The sequence below is a fragment of the Rissa tridactyla genome, chromosome 2, assembly GCF_028500815.1.
Source record: "Rissa tridactyla isolate bRisTri1 chromosome 2, bRisTri1.patW.cur.20221130, whole genome shotgun sequence".
NCBI classification, from domain to species: Eukaryota; Metazoa; Chordata; class Aves; order Charadriiformes; family Laridae; genus Rissa; species Rissa tridactyla.
The window spans coordinates 158,648,763-158,663,178 of record NC_071467.1 but is presented as its reverse complement, the minus strand read 5'-3'; the positions used below and the strand labels follow the sequence as shown (position 1 = coordinate 158,663,178).

General features: G+C 37.6%; 1 protein-coding gene across 11 annotated transcripts in view; it reads left to right on the top strand.

The window, feature by feature from the left end:
- RBM33 (RNA binding motif protein 33) overlaps positions 1–14,416 on the top strand; it is a 102,431-nt gene that overhangs the window by 33,982 nt on the left and 54,033 nt on the right. For 10 of the 11 annotated variants that reach the window (XM_054192068.1, XM_054192069.1, XM_054192071.1 and 7 more), the window contains 3 exons: positions 877–1,085; positions 2,872–3,190; positions 8,462–8,520. In XM_054192068.1, the coding sequence (XP_054048043.1) occupies positions 877–1,085; positions 2,872–3,190; positions 8,462–8,520 (587 nt within the window). The remainder of the gene's footprint in view (positions 1–876; positions 1,086–2,871; positions 3,191–8,461; positions 8,521–14,416) is intronic. The other variant, XM_054192070.1, reaches the window with a different exon arrangement.

Genomic DNA, 14,416 nt, shown 5'->3' with positions numbered 1-14,416 from the left:
ATCCCCTTTAAGTAACCGAAACCTGGTGAATGGCACTGCCTGTACTGTCATGGTGTGTTTCCTGGAGTTTGTTGTAGACTTTCTTTGTACTTCCAAGTAATTTGGTTACCCAGGACTGCTACTGCATGTTATCAGCATTGTCCCAGGTTTCAAGCAAATTTGGCAGTCTTCATTGAGTACCATCCATTCTCTGGTATTTACCTGCGATGTGAGTTGGGTGGGTGTTATCAGTGACAGTGTATTTGGCTTGAGCTGAGCACAGATTTTGAAGTGTGCACACTCTCTCTCAAGTGGAATTATCACTTGTAAAGTACAGCTGGTTCTTAAATCACATATAGTAGAATAAATATGAAGTAGTTACATACCGGAAAAACACTTCAGTGACTAGAAGGTCTTTCTTTGGAACAGGCCAATGCACAAAAGAGTCTGGTGGATAAAATCTGTTTATATGGAAAACTCAACGTACCCTTTATTGTAAAGTTTTCTGGGGGTTTCATTGCCTGACATCTCTGCAGATAAGCGATATGTTGTTTAAGATAACACAAATGTGAGAGGATCCACAGCATCGTCTTAACAGCATAAGGCAAACTTCAGTAGCATTTAAAAAAAAACACAAGCAAACCTTTTTGTTCATGTTTGTTTTCATTTACCTGCTGCTTTTTGCCTGTGCAACAGATATAAGTGTCTGTGTGCTTTTTCTTTTTAAAGATGTCTTTAATGAAATGTTAACATGCCACCTAAAGGAGATGAAAGTGCCTGCAAATTTTATGTTAGTTGCAGGGATGCTTCTATAATTCTAGTAATGTTTTTTTCATGGTATTTTCCATCTTTCAGCATGAAACTAAAATATTTTTCCCCATCTCTCTCTTTTAACAGAACTTTCTGCAGAAGCCAAAGCAGCATTACTTGAATTTGAAGAGAGGGAAAGGCAACTTAAACAGGGACGGTATGGCTCAAGGAGAGGAGGGCGAAGAGGAGGCTCAGTTATGTGCCACGGAATGGGAGAACAAAGGAGAGACAATAACGATAGGGGAAGAATGAAGGATCACAGGCCTGCTCTGCTGCCAAACCAGCCATCCACAATGGTACCTTTTAGTCCTTAGTATTCTTTGAACATACTTTCACGAAATTATGGCAAAATGCATTCTAAACTGTGAATCTTTACAAAGGGGGAATATGTATTCCAACGTACACTTTTTGCTCTTTCAGGGCACTGTTAGGCAAGATAAGCTTTGCATAACGTGATTGTGAAAGTATGTACTTAGTCCTGTTACCAGCCTCAACTCGAGGAATCTCATAGCCTCCAAATGAAAAGTGGATTTCGACTCATACAACACAATCAGGCTTACCTACTGGATCGCATAAGGAAAAAAGCTAATTCCTCTGAGAATTCCTCTACGTGCAACATGCAAACGTGTTCAGTCCCACATTATTAATAGTAATTTAGCTTTAAAAAGATATGATTCTGTAAAATACATCTTGGGTTTTGTAAAAATAATATTTTTGCTGATACTTCTAAAAAAAAAAAAAATCCATTTGTATACCTGCCATGCTACTATGGAGGCAAATAAAACCCTAGGAAGGTTAGCACTACTAGATAAATTAGTATCTTGGAATTTCAGGTGAAATTTAGCTTTGTTACACTTCTCCCCCCGCAAACTAAAAGATGTTACTTTTTCCATCCAAAACCAAAAAAGCCCAGCAGATGTGCGATCAAGAGATAGCCCACACTTATTTTTGTTAACTATCATAAAATGTATTGGAAGCTGAGATTGTAGAACAAAGCCTGTGTATGTCTTTGCAGGACAAGGTCATCTGTATTAAACAAAGGGGATTTTTTCCAACAGCAGTAGCTCTAGGTGCTGATCACTGGCAGGAGTCGGTGGATATCTCAGCGGTTGAGAGCCTTGCAGTAGAATATTTCGTGCTTTTAAAACAACGAAGGTGGAATAATTTTTTTTTCTGTATTGCTGCAGTCTTTGCTAGTTATTTTGATCTTAAATGTTGTAAACATATTGTGCTCGTCACAATATCTTCTTCTTGTGCATACTTTGTGGCTGCTTTGCTTTATGTATATGGCTTCTGGAAAAAATGATGTGTCACGTCTTTGTTACTAAAAGGTTGCCTGTTTGGGACTCTTCTTGCACTACCATTTGGAAGTTACTGGACTAGGGCTGATATCTAGTATCAGTGAGTTCAGAAGCAGAAGAATGTCTCTGAAGAGAAACATGATAATTTTTTTTTTTTATTATAACTGATTTTGGCCATTTGTGTTTGAGAGTGTTGCCAGCAAGAGACTTTTTTCTGAGTTACCAAAGGTACCTTTGAAAGGTAGCTTTAAAGTAGCTTTTTCTTCAAGCGATATGGGTAGGTGGGCTGCACTGGTATCTTAAGAATCTAGCCTAATTTATGTTTTGACTTTTATTGCTACTGTTAGGTCTGTTTTTTTCAGAGAGGCTCTTCTATATGTGAAACAAAAGTTAGTTGATTTGTTTTGATACTAGGACTCAGATTTCTAGTGGTCATCACATATACCTTATGTTTGCAGCTGATGACAGTTTCCAGTGACATAAGCAGAACCCTGCATATGAAACTAGGCAGTTTCCCTGCCAAAAATAACTGAATGAATGTCTGCATTCCCTGTGTGCTTCCTTGCTCTGCCGTCCTCTCTTTCACATGAATGTCTTCAATTGTCCCTTTGCTTTCCTGTGCTGATGGTTCCTAACAGTTCCAGTTATGATATGGGAAAGAAGTTTTTCTTTTCATATTTGTCCTTAACTGTTCTCCAAAGGTGTCTTGGTTTTGTGACGGTTTATGTCAGGATATTTTAACTTTAAAGCCTATTGATTTTATTCTTTTGTCTGACTTTAGACTCATTCACAGAGGTTAATTCCAACACACCAGCAACCTGTTAGGAGTCTGTTCCAGCAGCAGCAGCAGCAGCAGCAACAACAACAACAGCAGCAGCAGCAGCAGCAACAACAACAGCAGCAGCAGCAGCAGCAACAGTTACAATCTCTGCTTCCTTTACAGCATCAGCATCATTCTTCTCCTCCTCCAGGGCTACATATGCCCCCTCAGATAGAAACGCCTAGAATAATGATGACTCCACCTCCAGTGACACCTCAGCAACCGAAGAACATACACATAAATCCACATTTCAAGGGGACAGTAGTGACACCTGTACAAGGTGAGCTTTTGAAACACCTTCCCAGTCATGCGAGTATGACATCTTATTCTTTGCCAGAGAAGGAACAACTTGTTTATCACTTCATGGAAATGCGCTTCAGGCTGATATTTTTTTCCTTAAGCTTGAAAAAATGTTTTGCCTGGAGTAAGACATAATGTTGTTGGACTGTGGCCAGCTGAAATAGTAAAGCCTTTTCAACTTCTTTATTGTCTTTGTTACTCTACTGTAACAAAGTAAAGAGCGGTAAAAATGGAAACTGAAAAGACAATGTACTTTTAAAAAGTAGCATATGTCAGTTTTCAAAACTAGGTAAGTTCTGCAGTTTATAATTTTGCACATGATTCCAGCTTCAGCCAAGCATTCACAGAATGACCACCCGCCTATTTCAGTGAGAGTACACTGAGGCACCCCTTGCACTGTAATTGCTCTGTGAAAGGTACCAGCTGCTCTCCTTACTCAACAAGATACATGCCCTCAGTTCTCCTTCAGTGCCATGTTTGCGATAGCTTGATCCGCAGCCTGCAAATAGATTTCCCCCCCCCACCCCGTAACTTAACACAAGCACTCTTTGGGCTACACTCTTTAGGGCAGCTCTCAGCAGAGCTGTTAACATTACTCCTTATTTGCAAAATGTTTAATCCCTTAGAGGATAAAATAAGACACCCATGTTGCTCTGATTTGTGAATCTCTTGGAACTAGACAAAGTAAAGAAATACATACAAATTTATATGTATTTATCATTAGGTTTTCTGTATTTTTCCCCCTTCAAATAATCAGAACTCCAAGCCAGTGCTATCTTTACTTCATTTATTTGACCAATGAAGAGTAGGAATTTGGCAGGGTTGGATATTGTCAGTTGATAGAGATCTATTAGGCTTCTCACAGATGGCTTTATAGACATTATTTCACTTTTTCCTGTCTAATAAAATCAGTGCTTTCCACAAAATTATGCATCAGAACAGATTATCTGGAAGTAGTCCAGAAGGTCCTTTAGTCTTGGATTTATGCCTTCTGTGCATTTTCCTAACATTTTCGAAGCAACAGTTCTTGTTTTGTGAAAAGCAACAATTGTTTTTTAAGTATTCCAGATACCTCTCCTCTCGCACTGTGAAACAGTCAACAAATCTTCTGCATCTTGGTGAACAAGCTTCCTCCTAACACCAGCAATGGCTACTGAGGATTTTTGCCTTTGCCTAATGCCAAAAGTATACCAGTGTATCTTCTTTCTTTTGTCTAAGTGTTGTTTTTTTTTTTTCACATTACCAGGCAGCTTCAGGCTTTTCTCAGCCTTACCATTACCTCTGTGGCACTATGGGTATCCCAGGGGCCTTGCTTTATCTTGAGCATTAGTCTTTTTTTTTTTTTTTTTTTTAATCTTTACTTGCAGATCTTCATTTCAACAAAGTTGTGTACCTCCTGCATGTTAAGAGATCTTCAAGATTGGATTTGTAGTCTTTTTTTTAGATCTTATACCTGCTGACTTAGTGTGTACATTCATTTCTTGACTGGTAAAAGTCTAGTCATCCTCTCAGAATAAGCAGCCCTGGAGAATGAGCGGTCCATTTTTGAGTTGTGTAAGACCTGTATTTCAGATCTTTGCTATGCGTATCGATGGCAGCTGGTTCTTATGAGGTGGCCTTGTGTCATCCGTTTTACTGAAGGAATTCTCGGCAGGGCTACTGAATATTTCTGCTAATAGGTGTGCAGAACTGTGTGCAGAACTAACTAGTGTTAAATGCAGTCTTTGAAATCACTGTAGAATTTTAATCTTCTTGATTAGAGAGCATGTATGGGAAGCTGAGTCTTCTGTCATGGCTGAGAGTAGTGGCCATCTCAGTCTCCCAGTCTGCAGCAGTGCGGATATGTTACATGAAAGTATACATTTGCACACCTGTAGGAAATCAGTCATCTTCTTCAAGGAAGATGAGCATAATTCTAAAATCTTCAATGGCATTTGCATATTAAGGTGAGTTTTTAAGCAATCGCTGCAGGCAAATGGTAGACAGAAATTCCAGCTCAGGGAGAGCTGTGCTAAACATCTTAAGGTCCTCCACAGTATAAACATCTACCTGAGGTCCCAGCAGGAAGAGGCTGGTAGTTGACAACATCAGCATGTGTTTCACATGCGGCATCGTGTATTTCAGGATAAGGGGAAGTGTGAAAGATCAGATCAACTTCATGTTCTTGATGATGTCCTGCCCCTTCTTGGCTGAATATATTTCCGGATACATGAGGGATTTTACGCATTTGAGAATACAGCCAGATAGGTGTAGAGTTTATTGGGATTCTGTTGTTGAAAATGTGATACCTGGAAGCTAAAAATGCCATGTCTGGAAGCACATGATATGCACACTTAGGTTCTGGTAATTTTAGTGGCGTGCTGTCATGTTTTAATGCAGACTGGCATTTTTTTTCCCTCTCTAATTTGATGTCAGGATTAAGCTCACATACTTCTAATTGTTAGCACCAGGGACACTTTTTCTAACTGCAAATCATAGAAATATACTTTCTCAACATCTTTTTGGTTTGAGTTAGTCTTGAAATGCATCAGGTATATCAGTACTTTGTAAGATAGACTCAAACCTCCTGTAAATTGTTATGAAATTTTCATGCGTATAAAGTAGCGTGTGTAAGAGCTCTAGTTGCCAACTACTTCAGCCTGAAAGTGAGTTGAAGCACTTTTGAAGAACCCTATCATTGGCCTGTTCCTTTGATGTCTCAAAGGCATAACTCTTACAGTGAGTTACCATCTCCCTGCCCGGCCTTGAATCTTGGTTCAAAAAGTAGTTACTTTCAAGTCAGCGTTGTTTCAAATAAATTTCTCCTATTTTTAGTCTTTGAAGCTTCATAAATGATTAAGAAGGACTCAGTCGTATCAAAACCCCTAAAATGGTTATGCGAGCCTCTGTACATACCTGCTGCAGATACTGTTCGGTTGGTGTTCAGCTGTGCCTGAATCCCATTTCTTTTAGTTGCTTGCTTGTCATATTGTTTTCTCTCTCTTCTTTGTGTCCTATTCTGAAAATCAGTTTTGAGTTGTAAGTAGTAATTTTTGGCTGAATGCATGTCCAAAATCGAATATAATCAATTTGCAAATACTGGAGGTCTGTACATAGATGTACTATGAAATACTGTGAAATTCAGCCTGTGATACAGGTATTGAGGTTTTTTTTCCACCTCAATGTTTATACCACGAATAACTGTTTCAAGGATACGGAGGTGCTGCCAAAATTGATATGAACTAGTGAGCAGTTTATAGCAGCTCACTAGATTAGTAGGCCATTTACCTTTTAAAAATGGTTTTGATGTCCTGGGAAAAATTACATTATAATTCTCCTAAATAATCAATATGGGAATTCCTTCTTCATCTGTTCAGGTATAGCATTGGAATTTACAGCCAAAATCAATTTAATCTTCTTAAAATAGTGTCTAACAACATGCTGTGTGTTATTTTTGAAATATACTTTCAAACCTATGGAAGATTTGACATCAGGAAAATGAATGCTTATTTGAAACTTCTTTGCTGTTTCAGCAAGTGTCCAAGGATTGAAAGGGCACAGAGTTTGAACTACTGTATCTTTCATGAGTATTAAATTAACTTGTTTAAAATATATAAATATATCTATCTCTATATGCTACTGCCAGAGGCAGGATACTGAAATAGACACAAGTGCCCTGTTCAGTTGACATTTCTCTACATTTCGCACCTTACGTGATTTTTCTCAGTGCCTCTCTGACCTGTAATACCTGAGCTATTTTAGTCCTAGGTCTGTCAAGAGCACCCTGTCAGTTTTTTTCCAGGTGGCCATGGCTGTTTGATATCGACAGGTGTTCATTAGAAGCTGAGATGAGACTATTCAGCTAATTTTCTCATGTAATGTGATACAAAGTTTGCACACAGTCCTTCGGTGCTGAAAGACTGGTGCAATTAGTTTACCCCGTCAGTCCCTGAACTAGTAAACCACAAGTACTTAACAAAAGTGGATAGAAACCAGGCATGGACGTGAACTCAAAATGCATTAGTTCTTGTGCCTCAGTTACCAAGGGGGGAAAAAAGGGATTTTTGAGGCATCTTAGTAAATTCCTGTGTTGGAAATTACACCTAACTTCTCCCTTAAATTAGCTGCATTTCTTAACATCTTTCCTGCTGTGGAGTGTAATACAGTACTAAGTTGATATTTAACTCTGTGTGAGAAACATTTTCCTGTCACTTTCAGAAATGCTAAAAACAAATTGAAGAAAAATAACCTTACTAAAAGTTTTTAGTAAATTTAATAAATTCAGTGCTCTTTGAAATGCTTTATTTAACTTCTCTAGGCCTTTTGTTTAACATTGAAACATTTGTACTTTTAACCACTTGGACAACTCAGAGAGGAAAAAAAAACTGCACTGGAAAATGGGAAATCTGTCATTACACAGTGTTCTGGGGATTCAAGTAAAGATTCAATCCCCAGGGTGATCCAGCAGTAGATGCTTTGTGCATTACGACATAATATTAAGCAAATGTTTTGGGAAATATTTTTTTGTCTTTTGAAATGCAGTTGTACGGACAAGTCATCCAGATTAATCCCCCTGAAATATTAATTTTGGAGGGTTTTTGTTTTTTTTTTTTTTCAGAAAAAGGGTCTCCTAATTCTTCTTGGTGTCTCTTTATGAAATAGCAGTCTTTCATCTGAGTTCAGCAGTTCTGTGATTACACAAACTGTGATCACAGTTGCAAATACTACTACAGTGGCAAGGCCAGATTAAGTATCGTCTGCTTGCTGTTAATTGCCACTGCCTGCCTCATTTTGCCTTCCTGTGAACAGTGATTTATACCGGCTAGAACCTCTCATGCCCATGCTTGTTGTGGGAGTTTGGTGGTAAGACTGGGAGATACCTAGGAAATCTTGAGGGGCATGAAGTTGAAAAGGCAAATTAATCATGTATTCTTTTATTTGAAACATGAAATTATCGTTAGAGTCTCTGTCAGCTTTGTCTAAGAGACGTCTTTGGCTGAGTAAGTATTCTGGTTTTCCTTCCTGCAACAAGGAGCCATTTAATTCTGGAAAATGCAGAATTAGATTATGTAAATTAACTAGGAGAATCCTAATTGCCCTGTTGCATGTTGCAGGGGAGGGAATGGTTGCTTAAAGTTAATTGTAGGAACTGTGACATTTGAGGGTGAACGTAGCAGATTTTAATCGTCGTTCTTACTGCAACTGCTTTTGGAAATAACAGCAACAACTGTTAGGTAAAACAAATGGTGTTAAAAGGTGCTTCTTGTTTCAGTGCCCTTGCTGCCAGTTCCAGCCCAGCCAAGACCTGCTGTAGGACCCCAGAGATTTCCTGTGAGTAGCAGCTGTTTCTTCTTCTCTGATATGGATAAGCATACATTTGCAAGGAAATATTAATATAGCAAATAAAAGCTGTTCTAGTGAAATATAATTTTAAGGATTTGTAAATATTGACAATACACTCTGCAGTTGAAAATGTTTGTTAAAAGCTTAAGGTCAATGGATTTTTGAGAGTAGAATTAATTCTGTTTAACTGTAAAATTGTTGAACCAGTCTCTCCAGTGGGAGAGGCGCGAATGCATCTTGTCTTAAGGAATATGGGCTTCATTTTATTACTTGACTCTTTCTGTATAAATAGAATCCTTATTTTATTTGATATAATAAAAGGCTACTTGAAATAATCTCTAAGCTTAAAAATCAGTAATATATATTTATTGTAAAAATCGGCAGTGATTTTTGTCATTACTTCAGGCATTTAAATGCCCTCATGTTTTTTATATAAAAATGTGAATGGCATTGCATGACCTTGCTTTTTCTCTTGCGTTTCTAACTTCTAAAACAAACAAGGCACTTAGCTGCTAATTTCACTTGATTATTTTTTTTAATTCTATGAAGGGGAAAGTGTGTGCTCTAGACCTTTTCTCATCATTTCAGTTTTGTTGTCCTAAATTTTTAGTTCAGGTGGTTTGCTGCGTATCAAAATAAGCGAAAGGAAAATAAGTTCATGCAATATTGCCTTAAATATTTTCAAACGAAGACCCGTATATTATGTTTCCCAAATATATAAAACACAAAAATGATCCTCTGTTAATGTGTGTGATGTTGAAGAAGGAAAGTAGATGTTTGTGAACATCAGTGTGGTATCACACAGTAAATTACTTGTGTAGAGATCAGATGTGTTTGAAAGAAGCAGATTTCAGAAACCTGCTGTGACTTTTGATTGCCATGTGCATACCTGGTTGGTTTTGACACAGAATATTTTTTGACCAAGACATCAAGCTGAGGAATTGTGATGTCCATATTTTGTACAGTAACTGAGTTTTTAAATTGTCGTGTTTCTTCTCTGAGGTATAAAAAGGTTAAGCAGTAAAACCACAGTTTCATTAAGTAAATTCGTGTTATATACAATTTTATCATCAACACTTTAACTTGAGATTCTATTAAAAAATATTTTGGTTTTTCAGAGGAAATAGTTTTCTTCAGCAGCCTTTAGTATTATGTGGAGACCTTATTAACATTTAAAAAATAATTCTGATTGGTTTTTTTATGAAAACAAGTATCTTTTATTTGTTTTCCTTTGCCTGTAAGTTGCTTTGCCAATAAACGCAATTTGGGATGAAAAAGAAATTGGAGGACAAGGAGTATCTGTAAAGGCATTGTAATTGACATCTTTGAAGTGTGTTTATGTCAGTGTAGAAAAATTGGAAATTATTTTTTTTTTTAAATTGACTGTGAAATTAGATGTAAATTCTGTTCCCTTTTGGTTTTGCAAGTTGAGAAGTACTGCAAACCTAGCTAATCTTGTATGCAACAGTTTTTAAAGAGAAATAAAATAGACTGAACGTTTTTGGTAAGACTCTTGCTCCTTTTGCCTGAAGGAAAAATGGCTGCTTGATGCCTTTTTATGTAAGCAATGCACTGGCAAAGAGTCACTGTGCTTCTTTTTTCCTCCCTCTTCTTAACTCAGAGGATCCAGTACCTTGATTTGGTTGCCCTGTGTGGTTTGGTTTTTTTTCCCTACTTTTGCTCTTAACCTGCTGTATGACCCTGAGAAAGTTACTTAATATTTTCATGATTCACTGAGTTATAAAGTGGTTATAATATGGACTTCCCTTATGAAGTACTTTATAAATTTTGCATAGGTTATCACTCATATAAGGATTAGGAATTAAGTGTCACTGTGTACATATCTCATGTTTGTTTTATTAAGTGTAGTATGTTAGCTCTTCAGCTGAAGACAAATTTACTTTTTGACTTGAACGTTTTATCTTGCAGAACTACCTTTTTTGCTCTGTTACATGTCAAATGCCTTTGTGCCATTATAATTCACTTGTTTATGTATAAATGTTGACTTATAGCAATGGTTAGACAACTTTGACAGGCCATTTGAAAAAGATCAAAGAAGTATTCCAGACTATAGTTCATTCATCCTTTTTCTCATTGTAGAAAGAATCTCTGGATGTGTAATAACTTGAATTTGCTCTTGTTTTTAGGATTGCCTAATCAAAGGACAATAGTCAACTGATTTTTAGAAACAAAGTGCTCAGAAAAAACTGTGGGGTTAGAATTAAGTATTTGTAGCCTGCTTTCTCCTTTAATTTTGAACTGGATGGTCTATTTTGATTGAATGTGGCAGAGGTAGGAACATTAAAGGTAATGAAATTCTTGTAAGGAGAGACCTAAAAGGGGCTAAACTGAAGGAAAATTTGCCTCTGAGTCCCTCTCCTCTTACCTAGGAGAGAAACCTCTCAGCACAGAGACCCTGTGTGTGCTCTGAACATGGGAAGGGATTCAATCAGAGCTAATCAATTGCAAGTCATAAATCCATTGGAAACCAGGTGTTATTAATTTAGGGCTAATGAAGTGCCTTGTAACCATGTAATGGTTAATTCTTACAACCTTCTGCTGAAGGATGTAATTGGAGAGTTCAACAAAGTTGTAATGAGCATGTTAGCATATTGGTGCGAGTTCTAAATTACAAGAAATAATGTAGTACTAAATCGGGGTAATGCTGATCAGGATTGAACCTGCTTGGAGTTGGGACTGATTAAATTAACTTAACCTTGAATCTAAGTTTTAATATTTCAGGGTAGGGCTCATTGTTCAATTATTTCTTACTTAAAGCTTAACTCCTGCAATGTTTAGCGAGGAAGTACTAGAAGGGATATAGTGATGTGAATCTGTGTTCCCTACTTAGTGTTATTTTAACATTTACAGTAATCTTGACTCAAGCAAGGAAGTTGTCTGTGTCTTATTCCGTAAGCATTCAAGGTGACAGTGTAAATGATGTTTGAAAGTTATGGTCAACTGATTAGGACTGAATAAATAGTGGATCTGAGGCATGTTACAGCTGAGTAACGTGGTGAACTTGTGGTAACTGGGAGTTAAAGACCTGAGTTCTGTGGAGGCTTCTCTGCTTGTCTAAATTGCACAGTACTCTTCAGGTAGTTGATAGTAATCCAGTTTTCAGGCATAGTTGATGATAATATTTTTCCAGGTATTTGAATTAACCTGGAACTGTGAAAGTGCCAACCGCATGCATTCTATAATCTGTTTAAAGAACAGATTAAGATAACCTCTTTGGCATGAGTCCTTCTGAAGGTCTTGTGTTATCATCTGCCCTTGCTTTAAAGTGGTTAAGATGCCTTTTTCTGACTTCCTGTCTTGGCATCACAGTTGGCATTTCACAAATGACAGTCTACTTTGGGGACTGATACATTTATGGGAACGTGACAGAAGACTTTATTCATAGGCTAGTTGTATGGGTCTTCTGAATTCTTCACGTTTTCTGATGATATTATTAATTCTTGTGGATGCCCCAGTGCAGGTACGGAGCCTGTGTTTTTTCTTGTTACACAAGAGGGACCATCGTGGTTCCTGTCCTCCATTGTTTGTTAGCTGGGATAATTTCTCTTTCAACTCTTGCCTTCTGTGAAGAAGGATGGGGTAAAACAAGGGGAAAAGAAATTAAACAGAAAATGGAAGAGGTGTTTCTAAACACTTTATATGTAGGTTGCTGCTAAGTGACTACTATAGAGGCCAGACCATTACTTAATATGAAACTAGGAGTTAAGTTGATGGTCCCGATCTTTTTATCCCTTATGTGAGTTCACAAGCACATTCTGTGTCTGCGGTATTTCAGTGTTTGCCTGAAAAAAAAAAGTATGAAGACTTTTTGCTTCAAACATCATTTATTTAACTTAAGGAACACTGAATTAATACTCATGTGTCCCATAGGTGCATTTTTTTAAGGAGATACAGAAGTGGAACGAATGTTGTCATGCCATTCTTCAGCCAGAAATCGTGAGGTATCCCCAGCATCCAAATTTGGGGCTGGAGTGAGGCATTTGGAGCGAAGAGGAAGTTGGGGAGAACTTGCTTCACGCTGCTCAGGGCAGAAGAGAGGAATTCCTTGGATCTGAGGCCATTCCCCCTCTGTCTCTGCCCTCAATCCTTCTCTGAAACTGCTGCAGAGAGAGCAGAGCCTGTTAATGCAGCTGTATGCCTTGTGCCAGCAGAATTTTCAGGAAATATGGATAAATTCCGATTTAGCTGCCGTCCTTAACGGGACCCCCTGGGCGTGGTGTGAGCTGGGCAGGTGTCCATCCCACGGACACATTTTATTAACTTTGGTCAGCTTGAGTTTCGGAGCTGAAGTTCGGAATAGTCTGAAGTGTGGTGTGAGGCACAAGCTGAAGTGGCACCAGTGGCTGCCTGACTAATTTATGCCAGGAAGATGTTGATATTTTTTAATGTACAACACTTTTCTCTCTTGATACGGACACCTTAGTGCACTTGGGTACCTTTCAGATAACTGTAGAATTCGAGTCTGAAAGAGTTGAATTGTATAACATAATTTACATTTTATTCAGCGTAAAAATAAGACTTTAATAGAGTGCCTTGTCTGTGGGCCCCTAAATATTCTACATCACATGTCTTTTCACTTCCCAGGGGGTTTTGACATGATTTGGTTTTGGAACTTACCTTACAATTTCTTTTCAAAATCATCTTTATCCCAAAGAATACTTGATTTTTTTATTCTTTTTTCCTTAAACTGCAAAAACCTTGGTAAACTTTCTTTATATTCTTATTCAACATGCTTCCACTTGATTTCCCAGACATTAGGTGTTCTCTTAAATGGATGCTATGAAAGGCAATCAATTAGATTTGCCTCATTTTTTTTCACCATTTTGAAAACTTCAGTTTGATGAATTCTGAGCTTTCAGGTGTTGTTTGTAATTCAGACACTGTTTTTAAACACTTCTTTATGCCTTAATCTCTGGGAGGGTTTTAAACAGGTGCTCAAAACAGAGGTTGCTGTCCTTCATTGCCACTTGCTTGAAACATTTCTTTTAGACAAGCAATATAGTAGTGCTATACAAATTAATTATAGAAGGTACATTAGAATACAGTTTTCCCCCACAGCGTTCCTTGGGCTGACTTGGATCAGCCAGCCTACAAGGCGGTTTTAGCAAACTTGGGTTGGTTTAATGGTATTACAGTGTACCTCGGTCTGTGGGTGTGACTTTATATAAACATTTCTTGCCATATGTAGAAGCAGAAATTTGCAGGGCTTTTGAGAACAAAACTACTTGCAGTCGTGTGTGTGTCTGTGGGAAATGCAAACAGGGAGTAAATTTTTTTTTTTCCATTATTGCAAATTCGATTGTGAGTTGCTACATGTGAATAAGGATTTTAGCAACTGTTACTGAGGTTCTGGCTCGTATTCTCCCGGACTCACAGTAAGGACAATTTAAACAGTTCTGTAGCTGAGTAAGGCAGTTATTTTAAACTGATATTTAGTAAGAATTGATATTTAGTAACTAGTACATGTTTGCAACAGTATGTATGTAGGAGACAAGCTGTTAATGGAAATAAAAAGCCACTTGTGAAAATGGTTCTCGTACTTCCTTACAATTATTCTGCTTTAGCTATGGCTTTACTATAATGAGTAACAGTAAATGAAATTTTCATTCTATTACTGTGTAGCAGTGGCAGATCACAGGTAGCGTAGAAAGCATTTTGTTTTCATTTAACAGGATACATGGTATCAGGTGGTGTTGATTGACATTTCTTGGATAGTGCTTTATACAGCATTTCATGCAAATCATGTTTGAATGAGAGTGCTGCATCAAATTACATTTCTTTCAGATTATAGCCCTTGCAGATGTGAGACGGAGCTTGTTCAGCAGCTAGCAAAAAGCTTTTGTTTTTAACACTTACTGTTTTC